Here is a 25,676-nt window from a genome sequence, read left to right on the forward strand (position 1 = left end):
GAGGAGACTGAATCTGGGCCGGGTCTTATACTGACTTTAGGAAGGCTGGATCTGTGCTGGGTCTTATACTTAGTTTAGGAAGGCTTTATCTGGGGCTGGTTTGGAGTTTAGTGTTGCTCCACATTGCATGAGCAAAACCTGTATCTGATTGGACTATTTTGAGCTGTATTTGGTTAAGGCGGAGTATGTGTTGGCTCGACGTTGAGGCTGGGCTGGGCTGGGCTAGGATGTGCAGGTGGCCTGGTGTATAATTAGCCAATGCAGTGCCCCAACACCACCCAGACAACCAGCGGACGGGATAATTACAATGTCTGCCATTTTCTCTCCAAACAGATTGTTGACACACGCACACATTCACACACTTTACGTTTTACTCTCATTGTGGGGACCCACACAAACATACAAATGTTTCCCGAACCCCAAACGTAACCCTTAGTGGAAGATTATATCCTCAGGGGACTGGCAAAATGTAGCCACAAAATAAAATAGTTCTTGTATTAGCACAGGCTACCATTAAGTCCAGGAAAATGTGTGCAAGCACAGATGAAAGCATTCACACACACACACACACTCAAAAGAAGCACTCACAAATTGCAATTTGGCTCAGTTGGCCATCACGCCATTAGGCCTTGCGAAAAACGCCAAACACAGCTGAAATACAGCCCAGACGTCACCGTGTTGGGTCAGACAACTTCGCTCAGAAATAGAAAGATCTCTACCATGAGGATAATAATATCTCCAGGGAGAAGGCCTCATGAGACTAACGGTTGTGTGTGTGTGTGTGTGTGTGTGTGTGTGTGCGCGTGTATGTGTGTGTGCTTTAGTAGAGATGATTGTGGTTAACCCTTCTGTCTACCTCCAACTACAGGAAGAGAGCCTCTCCCCTCCCGAAAGATGACCACTCTGGAGGTGTGAAGGACTCATTGCTAGGCAACTCCACTGACCCGGTGGAGATGAGGCGGCTCAACTATCAGACACCAGGTACTGTACACGGACACACACACACAGATACGCAGTCACACTCATCGTAAGTAGCATGTAGAATACCTAATATTAGGAGTAGTGTATCAAACAGCTCTAATTATGAAGTGGAAGGAACAGATGTTATTCTGAGCAGTTTATGGAAGATGTTAGTCAGCAGAATACTATACCACAGACAAATATTCAGAATACTATACCATATCACCCCCCATGGACAGATATTCAGAATATTATACCATATCACCCCCCATAGACAGATATTCAGAATATTATACCATATCACCCCCCATAGACAGATATTCAGAATATTATGCCATATCACCCCCCATAGACAGATATTCAGAATATTATACCATATCACCCCCCATAGACAGATATTCAGAATATTATACCATATCACCCCCCATAGACAGATATTCAGAATATTATACCATATCACCCCCCATAGACAGATATTCAGAATATTATACCATATCACCCCCCATAGACAGATATTCAGAATATTATGCCATATCACCCCCCATAGACAGATATTCAGAATATTATGCCATATCACCCCCCATAGACAGATATTCAGAATATTATACCATATCACCCCCCATAGACAGATATTCAGAATATTATGCCATATCACCCCCCATAGACAAATATTCAGAATATTATACCATATCACCCCCCATAGACAGATATTCAGAATATTATGCCATATCACCCCCCATAGACAGATATTCAGAATATTATACCATATCACCCCCCATAGACAGATATTCAGAATATTATACCATATCACCCCCCATAGACAGATATTCAGAATATTATGCCATATCACCCCCCATAGACAGATATTCAGAATATTATGCCATATCACCCCCCATAGACAGATATTCAGAATATTATACCATATCACCCCCTATAGACAGATATTCGGAATACTGATCAACCCAAAAGAAAACATTCCCCAGGTTGTGTAAATGAGAATGGTTAGAAAGGAAATATGTATAAAATGACACAATATTACGGTAAAAGTCCCGATGAAGGGTTGTCCTTTACATCTTTGGACATGGATATTTGATTTTAATTTAATCAGTTATTATTGAAAACACGCTTTGCAACCGTTAATTTAGTAAAAAGTCAGCACACGTGCAATTTGCCTGTGTGAAAAAAGTTAATTAGCTTCAGTGGCTGGTGTTGCTCCCTCTGGCAGGATAATTGTAGACATTCCTTGTCAAATCTCTTCCACCACTCTTCCTTATACAGCTGATCTGACTGAGTGATTTTTCAAGGCCTGGGATGTACAGCCAGCCACATGTCCTCTTCAGAATCTCAATAGTATTAAGATTTTGGCTTTGAGTCAAGCTTTCTATAACCCCTCCATTTCTTCTTTTTTATCCTTTTGTGCGTTTGCTTGAGGTTTTGGGATCATTATTCTGTTGAATAATGATCCACTTACTCTTCAGCGTTTTGACCGATGTCCGTACCTTCCACTTAAGAATGATCTGCTACTATGTGGAGTCTATGTTTGACTCCGTGATAGCAGGCTGGCCAGGCCGGAGGCAACAAAGCAGCCCCATACCATGAGGTCCCCAATGCCATGCTTTACAGTTGGCACAGGGCTCTTCTGTTCTGTGTTTTTGTTTTCACCAGATGTGATGTCAACCATTGCAGCCAAACATCTCTCACTATGACTCGTCCGTCCAGAGCACATTGTTTCGGTCGAATTGTTCTTCGCCCCGGGGTTCTCGGGCAGCTTTGCTTTATATTCCTTTTTAAAGAGCGGAGGCTTCTTCCTTCTTGGCCTCACAGGGAGGCCAAGTCAGTCTCTTTCTGACTGTTAATCCATGTACTTGGCAAAATAGGCCTGTAGATGCCTTGATTTTACCCCAGGGTTCGTAGAGCCTTTTATGAGCCAATTTCAGTCTGTAACCCCTCCCAAAGTCAGGGGCATGTGCAATATTTTCTCTTCAATCTTTTTTGATCCTGTCAAGAGATGTAACCACGACGGTATGGGTAAGCCCAACCTATTGATTTCTATGTGAGGCCAGACCCTCCCTGTTACTTTCAAAGGATCTTATCGTTTGCACATATTTTGATCCTCCTAATTGGGCTTTTATGGGATGCTAAGGGTAGGTGAATACACTTTTTGTTTTTTCATCGTCAAGACATTTGTTAGCTTCACCTATCAAATGCATTGAAATAATCATTAAATATCCATATGTCCAAGTATATAAAATAAATAAATACACTATGTAGCAAAACAAACCCTGACTAGGAATTCGCAACTATTTCCAACCAAGTGCACTAATATATATGGAACAGGATACCATTTGGGCTAAGCCGAGCTCGATCATGCAGTTTGATAATTAATACGTAAATGCATATTCCTGTGCATTCTAGGATTGAGCCAAATCGTGGCCCCTTTTCTGCTGGAGTGAGATCTCATCATCATTTTATCATCTCATCTCATTCTTATCCACCTATAGTCTCAACTCATTGTTCTCCTTCTATATTCTCATCCCATTATCCTGCTCCTGTATTGTCTTCACATTCTCCTCCTGTATTCTCATACAGTTCTTCTCTCATTCTCTCACCCACTGTCCTCCTACTGTTCATCTTCCCCCACCTCCCCTCAAATGTTCTTTTTTTCTTCCGTCTTTTCTTAACCCCCCCTCAACTCTCCCTCCCTCACTTTCTCCCTCCTCACTCCCCTTTCTGAACCTTTTTTTTTGCTTGACTTGTCTTTCATTCCATCACTGGTAATGACTTGTGTTGTTTGATGCCAAGGTGAGACAAGAAAAAGGAAACACGAGAGGAAACACCTACATACACACACACACACACACGTACTCTCATAAACTTTGATACCAAGGTAAGGGAGGTTCAGAGAACAATGGAGCTAAGAGAAAATGCCATCACTCTCTTTTCCTGTCTGCCATGTCAGAGGGTACAGACACACATACACACACATACACACGCGCAAACACAACTACTGAAGAATTAAACTGGGTGAAGATCTGCTTTGGAATTGTAGATATAACACTTCTTACTTGCATCTGTTTTAATAATTTTTTAAACACTTTTTAATACTATTGTAATGATTGTTACATCCTTATAACCCGATAATAATTATAGGACTATAAAAGACTCGGGCAAGGCCCCTGTCAATGTTTTACTAGCAATTTCCCATTGCAGTACAACATTGTACTTTTGATTTATTTTTATAATGGCTGTTTAAACATGCTAGTAGTTTAAACATTCAAGTGGATAGGTGAGTGTGTCCCAGTTTTGGACTGGTACTGTACATTTGTGGGTACATCATCAAGACGGGTTCTCCCTGTCTGGCAAGGAGTCATTTGCCAATGTTAGTTCTTAATGTGTAATTAGGCCTTACAACCATTGTTTTGTGTCCAGGTCAGTTGGATTTCTGGGGAGAACGATGTTATGCAACGTTTCATCAAGTAAAGCTAGAATAACCTGAAAAAAATTATTTCCCAAAAAATATTGAACTTCATCCAAAACTACTAGGATTTATCCATTGCCTACTAATTTGGTATTTTAGCTAATTGTTGGTCATGTTTCTATATTAAAGGTTTTTTGTCCACCTAATTTGCTCAACTCCTCTAATAAATTAAACCAGATTGTTCTTTTATATGTCCTTCCAACTCCCTTTGTTTCACGTTTATTATCATCAACGTCTTTCTTCCCTCTCTGACCCTCAGTTCATCTCCCTTTTTTCTCTTTTTAATTTTTGCCGGACCGCGTAAGCGGAGCCGGCTAAGAAGAGCGAATGTGACCCACTGCATAGCTGCCCCTTGTTAAACAGCGTAGTGGTTAGAGAAGCGGACTTGTGAACTGTAGGTCCCCATTTCGTATCTCCTCGCAGGCGAAGTGAAGTACGCATTGTGAATCATTCCGTGCTGACAAAAACATCTAAACCTGAAATTGTATACGGTTATGTTGCGACTGTTTCTGGCATGGAAAAGTTCATCTTCAGTCTCGCTAGCAATTGCTCAATTCGTATGATTGTTCCTAAGAAGTTAGTAGATACTAGAAAGCCTATTGCTGGCAAATAAGCTGTTCAAACGGCCAGTGGCACAAGCTAACAGCTCATAGACGCTATTTCTGGAGGAGGTGAACTTAATAAGAAACGTTTGTCTGTTTAACACAATGCTCAGTAGTGTTAGCGACTGGTGAAATGCGTAATGCTGTGGTGTTATGATTAAAGACAGTGCCTCTCACGTGCAAGGCTCAAGTTCAAATCTATTGTGAACAACGACATATATTTATTTTATTTGCCACGATTCTCTCGTCGTTTCACTTGATGAAAAGGTTAGTTATCGTCACCTTTCTTTATAGTTATTGTATCAATGTCATTCACAAATGAAAGAACAAAGTACGTTTTTATGCCATGAAAGAAAAAAATACGTTCGTATGCCCTAAAATGAAATAGCTTTGGCAGACTCGCTAGCAATTGCTCAATGCCTATGACTATTCCAGTAAGTTAGTAGATACTGGTAAAGCCTATTACTGGCTAATAAGCTGTTTAAACGGCCAGTGGCAAACAAGGATTAGTTCAGGATAGAGGCTATACTGACAGGCGTTGAAGGTAGAACTCTGTGATTTAGTGGTTAGTGACACAGCCTTTCACGTGGGGGACCGGGTTTGAATCTCAAGAGGGCAATACTTTCTATTGTGGTCTGGCTGAACTAGGCTTGCCTGGTTTCTTGTTTAACAAACATTTTCTATCACCCTTTTTCTCTCTCCCTGTCTCTTTCCCGTCTCATCTTTCTCTTCTTCACTCTTTCTTTCTCGTTCTGCTTTTCTCTCCTCCCCACAATCGTTCTCTCTTCTATTTTCTTTCTTTTGTCCTCAACAAGCTGTTTCTCCTTCAGTAGCCCCCCCTTCCTGTCCTCTGATCCAGTCGATATCCCCCAGTACCTATGTGCAAATCCACCAGCTGTTAGTACCCAGACCAGCTCCATTCAGAACCAATGAGGCAGATAACTACACTACACAAGTGGGCTGAGCTGTGTGGTTAAATATAGATACATATACACTTCCAGTAGATGTCCTGATCTTTGGCAGGTTTTTCTTGGTCAGCATTTCAGTTGACAGAAGGTGCAGTCTTGGTTTGAGACACACGGGCTGGTTCCTCAAGAGAACCCAGTGATGCTGAGACACACAGGCTGGTTCCTCAAGAGAACCCAGTGATGCTGAGACACACAGGCTGGTTCCTCAAGAGAACCCAGTGATGCTGAGATGTGACACAGTGACCCTCTATAGTATCATTAGTAGTGGAGCATTAACCCTGTCCTGTCCTGGCTCTAGCAACCTGTTGTCTTTCTCCTTTTCTTGTCTTTCTTTATTCCTCCCTTCATCTTCTCTTTGCAGGTCCCAGTTCTCCGCGCTGCCCCAACACTCCAAGTTAGTCTGTTCTCTGACTCCCCTACTGCTGTCTTCCTCCTCTGTGTTGTCTCACTTCCTCCCCTGGTCTGCCCTCACCAAACCCTTCCCCGCTCCCCTCCCCTCCCCTCCTGCTATCACTGACGGACATCTCTACCCGCAACCTTGTAACCTCTGTGTCTACTGTGGCGGTTTGAAGGTCTTGTTTTGGTTTTGTCCGAGACCTTCCCTGTGTAGTGCAGGGTGTGACTATAGTAGTATGTTAGGGTCCCATTTGGTCCACAAGGCTGTGTCTGTCCCTACTAGAGGAGAGAGGTGAGCCTCTATATTCTGATTGTAAATAGCATGACGTTCAGTTGCCTTCTCGTCTCTCTCTTTGTAAAAGTGATAACATGGCCTACACACACGCACACACATACGCTCACACACCCTTAAGTTCATTTGCGACAGGCCTCATCTCAGAATATCCTACAGTTCCATTAGTCTAATTGGGGGTGTGCTCTCCTGCACTAGGAAAGGCCAGTGGTAGCGGTTAGCCCATTAGCGTTCAGTGTAGCTGCTATGACAATGGCCTCCATTAAGGTCCAGGCTGTGTCCAGAATTGCACCCCGATTCCCTTTAATCCGAACATAAGACTCTACTCAAATGTAGTGTACTGCACAGTGACAAGGGCACCATACCGTCAACAACCATTAGTGTTCAGCGTTGTGGCTATAATGATCTTGTAGCTGGAAGCCATCCGAGACGCCGACCTGTTACACTCTGAAGCAGGCTCAACCATCTCTAGCTTAGCCTTAATGACACTCATTCTCCCAACAGGCTTATTAGTTCATGCTAGTTGGGAATACCTTTTAATATGTGTACGCCTGTTTTCTTCATCAGGGTTAGTGATGTGAACAAGTTACGTCAACTTGTAAGCTGGGATAGCATGATTGGTTGATATAGCATGAAACCGTGTTAGCTAGGCTATTTTTAAACTTCGTTGGTTGATATTGTGTGGAACAATTTTAGCTAAGCTACTTTTAGTCATGATTAGTTGATATGGTGTGAAACCGTGTTAGCTACTCTGCTTTTAAACTTCATTAGTTGACATAGTATGGAACAATGTAAGCTAAGCCACTTTAAATTATGATTAGTTGATATGGTGTGAAACCGTGTTAGCTAGTCTGCCTTTAAACTTCATTAGTTGACATAGTTTGGAACAATAGTAGCTGGGCTACTTTTGAACCTGATTAGGGTGTGTATTGGGTCTTCTCACGACTTGGAACAGTGTAAGCTAGGCCACATTGAGGTTTTACGAGTCTCTTGATGGCTTCGGAGCATCGAAGAGGTGACTACGTGCGCCGCTTACAGTGGGAATGCGTGACGCATGAGGCAACTTAGTAGAAATCCATTTAAGCACGGAGGGAGCCTTGCTAAGTTCAGAGGCTCTGGGAATTTGTGTCGGTAGATTAGTCATAAATCATCCAATAACCAGCGATGAGAAAATTCAGGTTGAATCCTAAATGGCACCGTATTCCCTATGTAGGGCACCAGTTTTGAACCAAGCCCCAGTCCACATAATTGCACTACGTAGGGAATAAACCTCTATTTGGGACACTGGCCTAGAGCGCCATGGGGAGGTTTGCTGTGGGGTGTTTTTTTTTTCACTCCCTGGGATTAAATCCGTTCACAACTTTAAGGCCATCTATTGTGAGAAGTGGACTTTAAATGGAAATAAGTTTGCTGGTGACCGCTCGGGTGTTTAGAGTTTTATTGAAGTGACAGTGTGACGGATGTGTTGAGTCTTCAGGGAAGTAAGGCGGCAGTAATGGTAGTAGTGGATATGACCCTGGGTCCACCGCTGCCAACACCATACGGTAGCCTTGTGCGTTCCAGGAGATGTCTGCTTCCTGTTTCCACACAGAGCATGCTCAGTTCACTCATGATGTGATGTCCTCACTGCCTCACCATCACAGCCATGCCCAGCATGACAGTGTCAGACCTTTATCAACTCTCAGTTCCTTCTCTCTGTCTGGCCTCCCTTCTCTCACCTCTCCTTCTCCGTCGCTCTCCTTTTCTCTTTCCTCCCTCTCCTCCTCTATCTCTGTCTCTCTCCTCTCTTTCCTCCTCCTCCATCTCCGTCTCTCTCCTTCTCTTTCTTTCCTCTCCTCCTCCATCTCTGTCTTTCTCCTTCTCTTTCTTTCCTCTCCTCCTCCATCTGTCTCTCTCCTCTCTTTTCTCCCTCTCCTCCTCCATTTGTCTCTCTCCTTCTCTTTCCTGCCTCTCCTCCTCCATCTCTGTCTCTCTCCTTCTCTCTTCTCTCTTATTTTCCATCTCCGTCTCTCTCCTCTCTCTTCTCCCTCTCATTCTCCTCCGTCTCTCTCCTCCTCTCTCTTTCCTCCCTCTCCTTCCCCATCTCCGTCTCTCTTCTCCCTCTCCTTCTCCATCTGTCTCTTTCCTCTCTTTCCTCCTTCTCATTTTCTGTCTCTGTCTCCCTCATTCATTGTCGTGATGTGCTCTCTTGGTTCTGCTGGCAGTGTCATCCATCTCTGTGGTCAGAGAGATACAGTGCGTGTATAAATGTATATAGGTGGGTGTGTGTATGTGGTTATGTGTGTGTATAAATGAATATATGTGTGTGTGTTTGTGGTTTTGCGTGTCTATAAATGTACAGTATATAGGTGGGTGTGTGTGTATTTGTGGTTTTGTGTGTGTATAAATGTATATAGGTGGGTTTGTTGTGTGTGGTTGTTGATTTGCCCCCAGCCATGTCTAACGTCTCTCTGTCTTTTGGTCCTCTTGTCTTTCACCAGGAATGAGGGAGCACCCTCCCATCCCTGTCAGTGAGCTGGCAGACCACATAGAGAGACTCAAAGCCAACGACAGCCTGCGCTTCTCACAGGAGTATGAGGTAAGATGGCCGCCTCGGTCTGGACCCCGGTCCAGCTGCCCATAGCAACACTAGGCAGCCCACAGGCTGCTCTGAGCGCGGCTGCCCTTTCCTAGAAGAATGTCAAGTCTCTCAGGAAACTCTGCGAGGGATTAGCCATCTTCAGTCTGTCTCTTTAAAAGAAGAGATTTTGACATTAAGAGGCACATATTTATAGAGGAAAGTCAACGGGGGGGGAGTAGGGGGGATAGTTGCCTGTGGGTCTGGGAGGACACAGAACAGCGGGATTCTGGGGGCCTCCCAAATGGATCCCTATTCCCTGTGTGCTACACTGCAGGCCCGGCTCAGGAGTCAGTCCCTATTCCACTGGGTGTCATGTGGGAGGAGGTCCCAGCCGTTCCTCTAGTCAGGGACCACCCCCTCGCTGGTGTCACAGATGGCATGTGTGGGTGTTGGTGCCAGGGGATACCGCGTGGTAGCTGTGTTGCGTCACGTTTACTGGCCGTTTCACGCTGTGCGCTACCCTCCCCGCCTGCGTACAGAGTCTGGACAGGCCCTGGCTGTTCCCAACACGTGATGTTACAGTTCCGCATTTCAGCCTGAGCTGGCTCAGTGTCTGTTTATCCAAGGTGGTGCCGGGCTGATTCCCAGAGGTAGTACCCTGGAAGTTTAGTTGGCGGGCCGGCTGGTGTCATCACTACTCTGGTATAATGAGCAGTGTTTGTCAATCACGAGGTGAAGTCTCAGAAAGGCTGTGTCCTCCCTGTAGAAGAGACCTGCTGCCTAGCCTTCACTCACGGCTCTGTCATTAGCTGCATCCAGCGCTCTCCTGTTCTCAGCAACATGTCAGAGAGAGGGGTGCCAGCTTGGCACTTTGCTACCCCCCCCCCCCCCCCAATACCTGAACGTTTTCCAGCAGCCCTCAGTCTAGCACACCCGCTCTTTGCTGTCTTCACGTAACTGTTGATTGCCTGTGAGATGTTTTGACAGCAAATTAAATGGCCCTTCATGAAGAGTCAGTGTGTGTGTGTGTGTGTGTGTGTGTGTGTGTGTGTGTGTGTGTGTGTGTGTGTGTGTGGCGGTGAGGTAGCGCTTCCCCTCATCAGTGATTTTGCCTCCGTAACAGACTACCTTTGTTTTCTGTGAAAGCAGGAAGACAATTTGTGTCAGTGGAACAATTCTCCCTAGCATCTTCTGAGGGTTTTTCATGTGGTGGGCCGACTGGAAGACTCCAGAAACCACAGAAACACTTGACTTGTTTGGTTGCCAAAATTCCCTGGAGTATTCAGGAATCTATTGCACGAGTTTTTCTAACTGAATGGAAAGGTTGAGAACTTCAAAGGATTTGTATAATCCCTCAGAATGAGCTCAGTGCAATTTGGCAACCCTATTGACATGAATTACGTCTTTTGTTGGAGCTCATACTGCAACCACATCCGAAAGAGACCCTCAGTTTAAGAGTAACAGTTACCGGAAGCTTGAAATTAGCCATCATTTGTCCTAACGGTAATGTGCCTCAAGGACACATAAACACAAGAAGGCTAATGGATATTGAACTATGTGAGGGTAATTGACTGGTTTTTCTGCTAATAGAGAACCCATATACACATTCAAACTGTGCTAATTGAATTGAAGGCGTGGCGTACCTAGAGGAGTATGATGGTGTTACCCAGGTGATAGGGGATGGTGGAGTAACTGATGGAGGTTGTGTTGGTGTTACCTGGGTGGTTGAAGATGGTGGAGTAACTGATGGACGTGGTGATGGTGTTACCTGGGTGATAGAGGACGGTGGAGTAACTGATGGACGTGGTGATGGTGTTACCTGGGTGATAGAGGACGGTGGAGTAACTGATGGACGTGGTGATGGTGTTACCTGGGTGATAGAGGACGGTGGAGTAACTGATGGACGTGGTGATGGTGTTACCTGGGTGATAGAGGACGGTGGAGTAACTGATGGACGTGGTGATGGTATTGGCCTGTTTGATCAATAAATGCAAAACCACAAGACACGTTGTGACATTATCGAGCGGTGGCATCAGCGGGGTGGGGAGGGCTGCGGGGGCAGTCTCTGTATCACCCAGACATCAATACGTATCCAGTACCCAAGCCCTCAACACCCACCGTCAAGCTCCGGATAAAATACGGACCGAGGGACAGACAGGGAGAACAAAGGAGATGAGAGGCAGGGGCAGGGTGTAGTTAAAGTAAGGGAGAGGGCAAGATCGGTCATTAGCTGTGATCTGTGCATGTGATTAGGGAGGTCAGCAGTAGTGCTGATTCCATTCCACTGGGACTGGACAGAAAGAGGCCGTTGGAATGGAATGACTGTTGGAGTGATGAGGCCGTGTTACCCATTCTGCAGCCAGAGGATCTAATACATCCGTCCCTCTGCTTTTCGCTCTCGCTCTCCTTTCACTCCATCCTTATTTCTCCTCCTCTTTTCTCTCTCTCTGTCCGTCAGTCCATAGATCCAGCCCAACAGTTCACCTGGGAGAATTCCAACATGGAGGTCAACAAGCCAAAGAACCGTTATGCCAATGTCATAGCCTACGACCACTCCAGAGTTGTCCTGACATCTGTGGACGGTGAGAGCCCTTAACTTGTGGTATCATATATCATCACTTTAAGCCAGTCTGCCATCGGGATATTAAGCACCCTGTTAATAAAAATACTATTAATCATAAGGAAAAACTATTATTTCAGCTGTCCCAGGTAGCGATTACATCAACGCCAACTACATAGACGGCTACAGGAAGCAGAACGCCTACATCGCTACGCAGGGCCCACTTCCTGAAACCCTCAGCGACTTCTGGAGGATGGTGTGGGAGCAGAGAGCTCACACCATAGTGATGATGACACGGCTGGAGGAGAAGTCACGGGTGAGCAGATATACAACTGAATACTGTACTTAACCAATAAGGCCTCAGGGGGTGTGGTGTACTTAACCAATAAGGCCTCAGGGGGTGTGGTGTACTTAACCAATAAGGCCTCAGGGGGTGTGGTGTACTTAACCAATAAGGCCTCAGGGTGTGTGGTGTACTTAACCAATAAGGCCTCAGGGGGTGTGGTGTACTTAACCAATAAAGCCTCACAGGTTGTGGTGTCATTAACCATTATACCTCGGCTAGTGGCTTTTCTTGGGAACAATGCAAAATCACGTTTTTTTATGTCAGACAGTAATCTTATGTCAGGCAGTCATTTTATGTCATACAGTCATTTTATGTCATACAGTCATTTTATGTCAGGCAGTAATTTTATGTCAGGCAGTAATTTTATGTCATACAGTCATTTTATGCACATTACAGACCTGGTAGATTGGGTCCTGAATGATGGTTGGCTGGAACAGCAGTTAATTTCTCAGTAAATGAGCTTTAGCACTTGCTTTATCTCAGTCAGTCAAATGTATTTTATAAAGGTCTTTTTACATTAGCAGTTGTCACAAAGTGCTTGTACAGATACCCACAGAGTTGATGCACATTGGCTAGGATTCCCTAGAAGGGTTGGAAACCTAGGAATAAACCTACAGGGGAGCCAGACTTTGAGGGGTGGCCAGTCATCCTCTGTGCAGGGTAAGATTATAAAAGCGCATGACATTTTTGGGCCACATTCATGTTTAGATGACCAGCAGGTCAATAAATACAGGTAAGCTGTGTCCAGAGTACTCAGGCAGAATCCAAGTCAGCTGCACAACCAGGTAGACAGGGACGACCCGGAGGGCTGTGGGCAGTGACTATGACTTTGGGCGGAGTCAGCTAGCAGATGTCAAACCAGGTATTCAGGCACAGTCCATGGATTCAGGTCCAGTTAATATTCGGAAGGACACATGGGAAATTAGATGGAGCCTTCCTTAGATCTGAGACAATATCTCAGCACAGAATTCAGACTGACCCTAGTTCTCACTGTATTCTGCAATAAATGTATTTATTCATAATATATCTCTCTAGCACTTTAGCTGCCTGCATGTTATTATTGTTTATCCTGTGTTTTTTGATCTGCCCTCTTGCTTTGATTACTTGCCCTGTCACTGCTCAGGCATTTGGAAAGTCACTAGTGCCATGTCTGCCATGATGAGGACACAGCAGACCCCCTGTATAAACCAGATACATGACGGTCCTGTAGCCATGATGAGGACACAGCAGACCCCCTGTATAAACCAGATACATGACGGTCCTGTAGCCATGATGAGGACACAGCAGACCCCCTGTATAAACCAGATACATGACGGTCCTGTAGCCATGATGAGGACACAGCAGACCCCCTGTATAAACCAGATACATGACTGGTACATGACTAGAGGCTCAATTATGTCTCTGCTGGTTGGAGGGTTCTAAGAGTTCTTAGGCCGTTGCTATGATTACAACAGTCATAGATTCCCTAATGATGTCACGGTAATGGAAAGACTCCGTGGGGGGTCTATCCTGAATCGACTGATGGCTTCGAGTGAAATATGTCTGCATTTAGGCTGTTGTGTCCTTGTGCATTTCACGCCATGTTGACGTAAAACCTTTGACGCTTGTATGGATGTCAGCCGTATGTCTACCAATATGTCTTCACGCCATCTTCAACAACTGTATTCCTCTCAAAAGTGACTGTGACTACCGCCACAGATTTCTGCATCTGTCCTTAACATCCACCCTGCTGTCCTCCATCAGCTGTGACCCAGAGAGGGACCATTACTCCTGTTCTGTGCCTGTGCACTGGAGAGGTGGAGAATTGTTCCCACTACAGACAGACAGACAAATAGGTCTGCACATGTAAAGGTCAGATGGAAGATAAGAAGACATGTAAAACAGGCTGGCAGACAGACAGGCAGATAAGGCTGTACATGCAAAGGTCAGATAGAAGATAACAGATGTAAAACAGACAGACTAGCAGTTTGATGATGTGAATGATAACGGATAATTCACACCCTTACACGTTAATGGCAGGTGTTATGTGTGTGTAGGTAGTTGCTGAGTGTGAAAGCATTTTGACATCCCATCTGTCTACTTTAGGGGGTTCTACCTCTGTCGGTCTGTCTGTCTACATCAAGGGGTTCTACCTCAGTCCGTTTGTCTTAGTCTACATCAAGGGGTTCTACCTCAGTCTGTTTGTTTTAGTCTACATCAGGGGGTTCTACCTCAGTCCGTTTGTCTGAGTCTACATCAAAGGGTTCTACCTCAGTCCGTTTGTCTAAATCTACATCAAAGGGTTCTTCCTCAGTCTGTTTGTCTGAGTCTACAACAAGGGGATCTGCCTTAGTCTGTTTGTTTTAGTCTTTCTCAAGGGGTTCTACCTCAGTTTGTTTGAGTCTACATCAAGGGGTTCTACCTCAGTTTGTTTGTCTGAGTCTACATCAAGGGGTTCTACTGAGAGAAGAAAAATGTCTCGCAGTCACCTAGATCCAAATGTCAGCTCTCAATTGTGCTTTACACTTTCAGTCTGGATGCTCCCTCTGTCCCTCCTTTCTTCCTCCTTCCCTCCATTAGTCCTTGTCAATCCTTCCTTGATGTATCCTGGATCAATGTGAGAGCGTGGCCTAGTAGCTTTTAACAACTCTGGCATTTCAACATTTACTTTGACCTTATGTATGGAGATTGATGCTAGACAACAGCATCCTCTGGCTTGTCCCAAAGCCCATCCTATTCCCAGTATACTACATTAAATGTTAACCAGGACACACAGGGCTCCGTTAAAAGTAGTGTACTATATAGGGAATCTGGTGTTGTTTGGGCTGAAAAGCCAGCCTGTCTGGTTGGCCTTTGGTCGTTATGTTCTGAGGAAAGATTAAACACCACATTGAAGCTAGTGTGGACTATGTCAGACAGTCATTGTACTTCATGGCCTTTTTCCTGTTCTACTGAATCTGTCATATCACGGTGTATAAAGCACACCAGATTATTTTTGTCATGCTTGATTGAGCTTGCGGAATTATCCCGAAAATGCAAACCACAAACCTTTGGCCCTCTATTCATCCTATTGAAGCCAGGTGTGGGCAGGGTTGTGCGTGGTTCTGGCGTGTGTCTGCCACCAGTGTGTAGTGTTGGGTCCTAGTGTGTATCCCTGGTCCTGGCCTGTGTCTGCCACCAGTGTGTAGTGTTGGTTCCTAGTGTGTATCCCTGGTCCTGGCCTGTGTCTGCCACCAGTGTGTAGTGTTGGTTCCTAGTGTGTATCCCTGGTCCTGGCCTGTGTCTGCCACCAGTGTGTAGTGTTGGGTCCTAGTGTGTAGCCCTGGTCCTGGCCTGTGTCTGCCACCAGTGTGTAGTGTTGGGTCCTAGTGTGTATCCCTGGTCCTGGCCTGTGTCTGCCACCAGTGTGTAGTGTTGGGTCCTAGTGTGTAGCCCTGGTCCTGGCCTGTGTCTGCCACCAGTGTGTAGTGTTGGGTCCTAGTGTGTAGCCCTGGTCCTGGCCTGTGTCTGCCACCAGTGTGTAGTGTTGGGTCCTAGTGTGTAGCCCTGGTCCTGGCCTGTGTCTGCCACCAGTGTGTAGTGTTGGGTCCTAGTGTGTAGCCCTGGTTCGGGCCTGAGGTTTGTCCCACGGGGCCTCTCTGCTGGATGTAGTATACATCACACTGGACGCGTTCCCAAGGACGCCCTGCTTCCCGTGTAGCCCCCTGTTCCCCAGGCGTGTCCTGTATACTACACTACACTACTGTCCAGATGGCAGCCAGCTAATTGAAAATAACAGAGCGCACAGCTCCCAGTCTGTCTGTGTGGTATGTCCAGACTGTTCCACAAGGATAGTGGTAGCTGGGGCACCTTGTGTCTTGGTTGGCCAATATTGTTACTAAGAAGCTTCACACTGTTTGTCAGCTGCCCCCCTATAGGCTGTAGGACACCATGTGACCTGAGGGCACATCCCAGAATGCCAGCGTGTGGGCCTTTTACAATAAAACGAAATGGTGTCAGATCTGACAGATATCCACGTTGTTAGTTCACAATATTTAACTCCATTCTTCTTCTGTTCCCCCGAGGGGCTTGAGTTCCACTGACCTCCTCACCCAGTCTCTGTTGTACGTGCAATGCATGCGTTAACTACAGTAAAGTCGCTCTGGACCAGAGCATCGGCTAATCGACTAGAATGCAGAAGTGAGAGCCTTGAGGTGTTCCGGACCAGGTTTGGCCCGTTAGTCTAACTTGGTGTTTGTGTCCTCTGACCAGGTGAAGTGTGACCAGTACTGGCCGGTCCGAGGGACAGAGACATACGGAATGATCCAGGTCACCATGTTAGACACAGTAGAGCTGGCTACATACAGCGTACGCACCTTCGCCCTCTACAAGGTAACCATTATCTAGCTCTCGCTCTTCTGCTCTTTTTCTTTCTCTCCTTGGTAGTGGGTTGTAGTGTGTTCATTTCCATTGGAAGTGGCTATCTCCTGTTTTATTTCCTCTGTTCTGCCTTTCTTGTCTTTGTCTTCTCTCCATTCCATTGCGTTCCACCTTGATCACAATGTATCATTCTACTAACTCACATTTCAGACCGGCGTGAAGGTTGGTTGGTTTCCTTCTTACTTTTCTTTTTTCTAACCCTTCTGCTGCTGAAAAAAAAAAAACGCACACCTGCATGCACACAAACTTACACACACACACACACGCGCGCGCGCAATCTTCTTAACGGTCTTCCTCATCCAGAATGGGTCCAGTGAGAAGCGCGAGATTCGTCAGTTCCAGTTCATGGCGTGGCCAGACCACGGAGTGCCAGAGTATCCCACCCCCATCCTGGCCTTCCTGCGCCGTGTCAAGGCCTGCAACCCCCCTGACGCCGGGCCCATGGTGGTCCACTGCAGGTGGGTTATACTGGAGGTGTGGAGACTGAAGGCAGACATCCGAAGCACCGGAGAGTCTAGAGGTGTAGAGACGGGCTGTACTGCTCCCAGATGTGAATGTGTACCAGCCCTCTGGGACTATACCGTTTAACATTTGCCTTCTGTCCCCTTCTCTCCAGGTGGGGGTTTGTCAACTGTACTAATCAGAAAGTCATATGAATTAACCTCCCCCCTCTCCCCCTCTGCCTCTCCCCAGTGCGGGCGTGGGTAGAACCGGCTGTCTGATTGTGATCGAGGCCATGCTGGAGCGTATGAAGCACGAGAAGTCTGTGGACATCTATGGTCATGTGACGTGTATGAGGGCCCAGAGGAACTACATGGTGCAGACGGAGGACCAGTACGTGTTTATCCACGAGGCCCTGCTGGAGGCAGCCACCTGCGGCCTGACGGAGGTCCCCGCGCGCAACCTGTACGCCCACATCCAGAAGCTCACCCAGCCGGCCGCCGGGGAGACCGTCACCGCCATGGAGCTGGAGTTTAAGGTGAATCAGCATTTCACGCTCCAGGGCTTTCTCCATGTTTACTGCATCTGTCGCTTTCTCACCCACCGAGTTCTGAGGTATTTGACTTTTTTCCAGCGGAAAACATTAGCGGAAACATTAGCGGAAACATTAGCGGAAACATTAGCCAATTTGAAGTCTGTTCTGCTCGGTGACTACATGCTGGTCAGCTTTTCCACAGCCTTGCTTACAGTGCAGCGATTGGGAGGCCCCCCCCAGTCCCTACCGTGTGATTGGGCGGTGACAGTGTGGTAGTTTCCCGATTGGTCCTCTACCGTCCCTCCCTCTGGGATTAGTTCTGTCGTCTGAGTCTTCGTGAAGTCCTCCATCGTGTTGGATCAGCGGCGAAGATGGCGATAGTAATCCCCAATTCCCTCTCTGCTTCTGTCTCTCCTCTTCCTCGCAGAGACTGGCCAACTCCAAAGCACACACATCCAGGTTCATCAGTGCCAATCTGCCCTGCAACAAGTTCAAGAACCGGCTGGTGAACATCATGCCCTTCGAGTCGACCCGCGTGTGTCTGCAGCCTATCAGAGGAGTGGAGGGGTCTGACTACATCAACGCCAGCTGCATCGATGGATACAGGTTAGAGAGCAACGCCACGGACTAAGACGACATGAAGTTTGAAATGGTGATGGTGAATGAACTAGCGGTAGCTGCTGAGGCAGATCTGGGGTTTCTGTCTTTCCAACCTAATAAGGCTCAAACGGGGAGAGGCGGAGGAAGGAGAACAGACTCAGGTGGGGGAAGGAGTAGAGGGAGTTGTGTGGTGGTCTCTAAGAAAGCTGAAGGCTCAAGACCCATCTTGTTCCTCCTCCTAATAAGCACAAACGCATAGAAATGCACTCACATTGAAACACACACACACACACAGCGTGTTCTTCCTCTTTCCATTGAGTGTTAATGAAAGCTACTCTCCAGAGTCCCAGGCTGCTTTGTCAGCTTAATGACCACTGCTCCAACTCACTACAAGGTGTATTTAAATAAAGGTTGCGAATGCGTGCGTGAGTTAATAAAACGTTTTCTAGAGACCTTCCTCTATCTCTCTCTCTGTGCCTCTCCCTCCCCTTCTCTCTCTCATTCCATGTTCAGCAGCTCAGCCCAGGGACCTCAGCCCAGGGACCTCAGCCCTGGGACCTGTCGTTAGTGTTGTGTCCAACAGCTGTATTTAGTCAGTGAGCATTGTTTAAACCAGGGGTACATGGACAGTCTAAATAGGCACCTCAAGTGCCATCTGAGCCTGCGGGAGACAACACTAAATGTACCGCCAACAGTGAGGGAATGGATGGAATCTATCTAAATTTGGTGTGTGAGACACTGCACGTGTGTGTGTGTGTGTGTGTGTGTGTGTGTTTGACTGCTTTATGTTACTCAGGTTATGCTACACATCTTGACAGGTAGATGGGATTATCATCAGGTGGAAGTAATAGACTGTCTTACCTTAGCCACAGGGTAGTTTGGTGTGTGTGTGTGTGTGTGTATATGACTAATGTCAGATAGAGGACAGAGTTTTGCTCTCCAGTTCGCAGAAAGAGTGTCCTATTCTCCTCCCCCTCCCTCCCCCCCTCCCTCTCCCCCTCGCTCCCTCCCTCCCTCCCTCCCCTGTCGTTGTTTCTTTATTTGAATGTGAGTAGTGAGGCCAGAGCATCACTAATCTCCTGCTTCCATATTATTGCCTAGCCTGCAGCCCCTTCATTAGTTGTTCACCCGTGGCTGTCTCTCTTTCCCTCTCCATTGCTCCCTCACACTTTCTCTCCCCTTATTTATCTCACCCTCTCTCTCTTTCCCTCCTCTCGTGTGCGCGTGTGCGAGCATTCCAGCGTGCGCGTTTCATGGCTGCACCCTGTGTCCTCCAGAGCTCTACTGCCACCTGTAGGCAATCAGTGGAAGCTTGATGGCAGAGCCAGACAACGTAACCATTAAGAGGAGCGTTGGTGGGGAAATAAGACGGGGAGGTGTGTCTCCCAAGGCTGTCCGGCGGTTGGCTGGTTGGTTCTCTGGGTGTTTCTCAGAGTGTTTTTGCCCCTCTCCCCAGACAACAGAAGGCCTACCTGGCCACCCAGGGGCCCCTGGCGGAGACCACGGAGGACTTCTGGAGGATGCTGTGGGAACACAACTCCACCATCGTGGTCATGCTCACCAAGCTCAGGGAGATGGGACGGGTAAGATGCCCGCGGATGCATACACACCACACAACACGCACGCACACACACACACACACACGCATGGACACACAACACGCATGCATACACACACACACAGGGACACACCACTCAACATGCACGCATACACACACACACACACACACAGGGACACACCACACAACACGCACGCACGCATACACACACACACACACACACACACACACAGGGACACACCACACAACACGCACGCACGCACACACACACAGGGACACACCACACAACACGCACGCACGCACACACACACACACACACGCATGGACACACAACACGCATGCATACACACACACACAGGGACACACCACTCAACATGCACGCATACACACACACACACAGGGACACACCACACAACACGCACGCACGCATACACACACACACACACACACACACAGGGACACACCACACAACACGCACGCACGCACACACACGCATGGACACACAACACGCATGCATACACACACACACACACAGGGACACACCACACAACATGCACACACCACACACAAACACACACATACATACAGGGACACACCACTCAACATGCACGCATACACACACACACATACACAAGGACACACACACAGGGACACAACAAAACACAACATGCACACATACACACACAGAGACACACACACACACAGGGACACACACACACACCTGTTCAAACGCTGGTTGTGTGTCCTTCCGCAGGAGAAGTGTCATCAGTACTGGCCCGCGGAGCGTTCAGCCCGTTACCAGTACTTTGTGGTGGACCCCATGGCTGAGTACAACATGCCCCAGTACATCCTCCGAGAGTTCAAGGTCACCGACGCCAGGGTGAGTGGGTCCTGTGGAAGAAGGTTTTATTAACAATGTTGATTGATTGAACGCGCTGACTGTATGAGTGTCTGGGTAGGAGTGTCTGGTGAATGACATTACATAAACCAACTAACAACAATCTTCAGCAGAGAAACCGTCAGACGTCTCCGAACTGATCTTCTCACACTCATTTTTGTTCCCTCAGGATGGCCAATCCAGGACGATCCGTCAATTTCAGTTCACTGATTGGCCAGAGCAAGGAGTGCCAAAGACCGGTGAAGGATTCATTGATTTTATTGGCCAAGTTCATAAAACCAAGGAGCAGTTTGGACAGGATGGACCAATCACTGTTCACTGCAGGTGAGCCACTGCCAATAAAATGAGCCTTGAAGACATGGAAGACGCCCACTGTTGTCATATTACAGAGCCCCCTCCCTAGCCTTTGTTTGTGGCGTCCTGTCACAGCCAGATTACGGGTGTGTAATGTGTGTCTTCCTGTTCTTCAGTGCGGGGGTGGGCCGGACAGGCGTGTTCATCACGCTGAGCATCGTCCTGGAGAGGATGAGGTACGAGGGCGTGGTGGACCTCTTCCAGACGGTGAAGACGCTACGCACTCAAAGACCCGCCATGGTGCAGACTGAGGTATAGACCGCTAGGCCGGACCGGCTGTTGATCGGGTCGTTTGGGTGCTATGTTTACATTGGGTTCCCCAACCCCTCCTCACATTTTATCGCTGAAATCAGTTGAATGTGTTTCGGTCAGGGAAAATAACGTGCGTCTCTGAGGGGATTAATGCTGACAAATGATTCTGGGTGCAGTTGATACATGTGAAGTGACTGAAGTGTGTTTCCTTGTTCCCTCTCCAGGATCAGTATCAGCTGTGCTACAGAGCAGCTCTGGAGTACCTGGGCAGTTTTGACCACTATGCAACGTAACCACTCTGAGTTGAACAGCCTCTGGCACTTTGTGTCCCATCTCATCCACCGTACCTGAATCAAACCAACCGCCTGAAATGTCACCTGACCCCGCCACAGTTATCCTATCAAGGGGAAGAAGGGAGGGGCCACTGTCTCCTAGCGACAGGTTCAACCATTTAACCAATCCCAGAGGTCTACTACTTAAGAACATCACACTGACGAGATCCAACAACAAAAGAATACCTTGTCGTTGACAACTGTACTGGAGCGAGTGACAGTTACCACTGAGTTCTGGTCTCTGTTCTAAAATATGCCATATGTTCTACTGGTAGCACTAAGAGAGGACCTTTCTTTTCTTATTTTATTATCGTTATCATGACAAATTATTATGAATAATAATGTTGTTCTCATTATTTAGTTGTTTTTTTATAATCATTTTAATACATCAGGCATTTCCTTTGTCTTAATGGCCTTGCTGTGGTCCTGCATTTTAGTTTTTCCATAATCGGTACATTTTATTTTCTAGGTTATGTTAGCACAAAGGACCTGTATTTTTAACTTGTTCCTAGATACTAACACAGGAGAGCCACTGTTTGTTCTCTGAAGCTGCTGTCGGTTTATCTTTGTACCCTGATTTTATTGTTTATTATTCTCATGTATTTTTCAGTCTTATTTGTTTTAATATGGAGCTGGGTTAACTTTGATAATAAGCCTTTTCACATTGTTTTTTCTTATAAAAAAGGATTTTAAAAGAAGTACAAAATCATTTGAAAACGTACACCAACCACAATAGAGGTACTGAGTATATAAACTACAATAGCTAGTGAGAATCCTGGAATCAACTTATCACAACTAAATCTCCATTGTACAGACACTCAAAGAGCACATGATTATTTCAACAGAGAGAAGCCTTGATGGCATTGAGGCCTTCAATACATTAAGCTAACCAGTAATTCAATCTGGAGTGGAACAAACACACTTTTACACCCAACGGATGTTGAACTTGAAAATCAACTCTTGAAACTCTGTATATGAATCATATTATATGCCTCTAAGCCCGTTGCCTATCCACTTCCTGGGGGTTGGACCATAGGGAGAGCAGGAACGGCGCCTCATGGTGGTGGGGAGAGGAGTAGCAGCCACTAACACTGGCCCCCTGTGTACAGAATAGTACCATTCCCACTGGAGGGACACAGAGAGACAAACCCTCTGGACTCTTCAGCTGACCTGCTATTATTTTATACAGAAATAGAAATTATAAAAATATATATAATTATGAATGATGATTATATATATGTACAATTATACATAGATATATACTACAGCTTCGAAATATATTGTTAAAATGATTCACTCTTGTTGTACTGGCGTAGAGGAAAGTGAAGAGAGAGATGGGAAGAGAAAGAGTGTATTACACCATTGTATTTCCTGTACTACCATAGCAACCTGACAGACCAGTTGGGGTCAGTTCCAGTTGCAGTCCAGTCAGTTTCAGGAAGTTTCAATAGTTCAATCCAATTCAATTAACTTTAACTGAAACTAACTTTGATGAAACCGGAATTAACTCTAACCTGCAGATAGGTAGATAGATAGAGATGAATAGATACTGTAGATAGCGGGTGGTCGTTCTATTAAAGAGAGCGAGAGGTTTAGTAAAAGAGGAGAGATGATCAGCACAGCCCTAACTGAGGACCACTCCCGGCCTGCATCAGCCGGACAGTCGCCATTATACCACTCAAGCACATCTTTACCCACAATGCCGCGGGGCACAACGACATCTGACCCTAACGGGACTGAGACAGGCATGATGGCTGGAATAAACCACAGTGTTCATTTTGACCTTGTGAATGCTTAGTGCTGTAGGGGTCCCATCTGTTGTATACACACGTGTTTTCTATTTGTTAATAAAGAATTGGGATAAAAAAAATATGTTGCTAAGAAGAAAAACTGTTAATGTTAATAAAGTTGAATAATTGTTTTTTTTTTACAAATTCAGTATTCGGCATATTTATTTCTCAATCTCAGATGTGGTTATTAATTTATATGGCTTTCACATTTCATCAGAAAGTTCATGAATGCTTAATGGCTGTTATCATCACTAACAGATGTTTTAATTGGTGAGTATACTTACTGTAAATGTGCTATTACAGTAATAAAAAAAGAGTTGACATAGGGCATGTGAGGTGGCAACAGTGTGTTGCATTGTCGCATCACCAGCTGTAGAGTCCACCATACCTGATGACACTACAGAACCCTGCAACTTAAGATAATGTGCCAGCTGGAGTTCTACCTGTCCAATGAACACCTGGCTAAAGATGGCTTCCTGCTCAAACACATCCAAAGGAACAGGATGGGATATGTCAGCCTCAAACTGCTCACATCCTTCAAGAAGGTACGGCCAACTTCACTGCTTCGTCATGGTTTCCTTACAGCCACTTGCTTCTGAATATTATATTAGCCCAGTCCCAGAGATATTCAGCATTTCTGTTTCATGTGCTTGAAATATGTCCTTGAATGACTTCAGGACATTTTGTATTGTACTAATGTATATTATAAATGTTTTCAATTTGTTGTACTTCTAACATGCAAAATACTTTTAAATCATTTCTTTACTTTATCAGAAATATCATGTGTGACAGGTCTACACACCTTAGGACAGTCTGCATATTAAAAGGAATTATTTGTTTCTATAGAACCTATTCCACATATTCAAAGTGAAATGAAAGACATAAAAATACATAAAACAGAGGATGTATTGATTGTACGTCTTCATACACTGGAGTTATTACTTTGTGGAAGCACTCTGATTCAGCCAACTGCAGTAAAGCTTTTAAAATCAGAGACAAGGTTTATATTTACCATCCATTCCCAAAATTCACAGTGCTTGAGCAAGTCTGACAAAATCTAGGTTCTATAAATCTTCATGAAAACATACCATTTAAAATGTATTGAAAGGTCATCAACATTACCCAGTTTGCTGTGCAGTTAATTATCACCCAATATAGTATGTGTTCCACTTATGGTTTGAAAAAACACATGAACAACATGTCCTTTCTACACCGCATATGTGATCTCAACATTACCAAATGTCGAGGCCTGCATCCACGTAAGTGTTCTCCGACGTCCGTGTCGCAGGTAAAGGAGCTGACGAGAGACCGGCACGACACCCTGGCCAGAGCGCTGCGCTCTGATTCACTGGAGGTCAACTTGGAAGGCACCAAAGTACGGCGAAGACAGGCCCTGCCTGATTGGCTGATGAACTCCCTCAGGGGCAAAAAACCTGCTAGCCTGGAACCTGTCTGGAGACGACACAGAAGGTGACACCTCGAGCCGGGAGTCCTGGGGGGACACTCTGAAGCTGTTCAGTGCCTACGCTGTCGTGGCCTGGCTCTGGATCCTGCGGCGCTGCGGCTCCATGCCCGGGAGGCACGCTGAGCTGGGCCGCAGGTACAACCACAGACAGGGTCTCTTGGATTTCCACCAACATTGTCAAGTATAAGGGCAGCTTATATGAACCAAGCTCCCGACTTTAGGCACTTCTGAGTAGACAGGGGCGCCATCTTACACGGTTATAGTTATTTCTCTTAATTCTGTTCGCATTTAAAACTGGAATTACAAACAGCACAGCCTTCAACCCATGATTAAGAGTGTACGGTTGATGTCGCAGATGGTCAGCCCACAGCTGTTAAATGCTCAACTCTTTACTGATTGCTTTCTTTTTGAATTAAGAGTCTGTGGTTTCCAATGACGTCAGGATTTGGGCCATGGTGGAGTTTGAGACCTTGAAGGGGGCCAGGTCGTCCCACCCCGCCCGCCTGGAGCCACTGAAGAGCCCAGACCCAGTCACGGCCTGTTCCAACCTGGTCCTGTCTGAGCTCCATGGCTCAAGATCTGGAGGTGTGGGGTGGGGCAGGTGTTGGGGGGACCATGACAATGAGAAAGTAGGTTGCCCCTGGGTGCTGCGCCGGAAGATGGCTGCTGGTGAGGCTCTACCCCACCCGGAGGCCCCGGGCCAGCTGCCTAGACAGGCTCTGTCCGCTGTGGTGCTGCGTCGGCCCGTGGGACCCGGCGCCACCAAGGGCTTCTGTAGAGGAAAGGGAAAAGAGGAGGTGTAACTCGTCCGTCTGCTTAACAACAAACAATTCTGGATGACATCTGTCTGTCTGACCGTTTAAATGTATGTGATCTGTGTTCATTTGTTTG

The 25,676-nt window shown here is 46.3% G+C and overlaps 1 protein-coding gene across 23 annotated transcripts in view; it reads left to right on the forward strand.

Moving 5' to 3' along the window:
* Positions 1 to 22,369, forward strand: part of LOC105022906 (receptor-type tyrosine-protein phosphatase F) — a 205,079-nt gene extending 182,710 nt beyond the window's left edge. For 9 of the 23 annotated variants that reach the window (XM_034291382.1, XM_034291381.1, XM_034291383.1 and 6 more), the window contains 15 exons: positions 869 to 981; positions 6,370 to 6,402; positions 9,177 to 9,274; positions 11,715 to 11,838; positions 11,957 to 12,132; positions 16,393 to 16,512; positions 16,711 to 16,722; positions 16,864 to 17,018; positions 17,254 to 17,539; positions 17,964 to 18,142; positions 19,593 to 19,719; positions 20,449 to 20,574; positions 20,762 to 20,916; positions 21,063 to 21,198; positions 21,423 to 22,369. In XM_034291382.1, coding sequence (XP_034147273.1) covers positions 869 to 981; positions 6,370 to 6,402; positions 9,177 to 9,274; positions 11,715 to 11,838; positions 11,957 to 12,132; positions 16,393 to 16,512; positions 16,711 to 16,722; positions 16,864 to 17,018; positions 17,254 to 17,539; positions 17,964 to 18,142; positions 19,593 to 19,719; positions 20,449 to 20,574; positions 20,762 to 20,916; positions 21,063 to 21,198; positions 21,423 to 21,491 — 1,909 coding nt within the window. In that variant the 3' untranslated portion in view covers positions 21,492 to 22,369. The remainder of the gene's footprint in view (positions 1 to 868; positions 982 to 6,369; positions 6,403 to 9,176; positions 9,275 to 11,714; positions 11,839 to 11,956; positions 12,133 to 16,392; positions 16,513 to 16,710; positions 16,723 to 16,863; positions 17,019 to 17,253; positions 17,540 to 17,963; positions 18,143 to 19,592; positions 19,720 to 20,448; positions 20,575 to 20,761; positions 20,917 to 21,062; positions 21,199 to 21,422) is intronic. The other 14 variants (XM_029118703.2, XM_029118704.2, XM_034291391.1 and 11 more) reach the window with 3 other exon arrangements.
* Positions 22,370 to 25,676: the final 3,307 nt, after the last annotated feature.

The sequence above is a fragment of the Esox lucius genome, chromosome 3 (assembly GCF_011004845.1).
Source record: "Esox lucius isolate fEsoLuc1 chromosome 3, fEsoLuc1.pri, whole genome shotgun sequence".
NCBI lineage: Eukaryota > Metazoa > Chordata > Actinopteri > Esociformes > Esocidae > Esox > Esox lucius.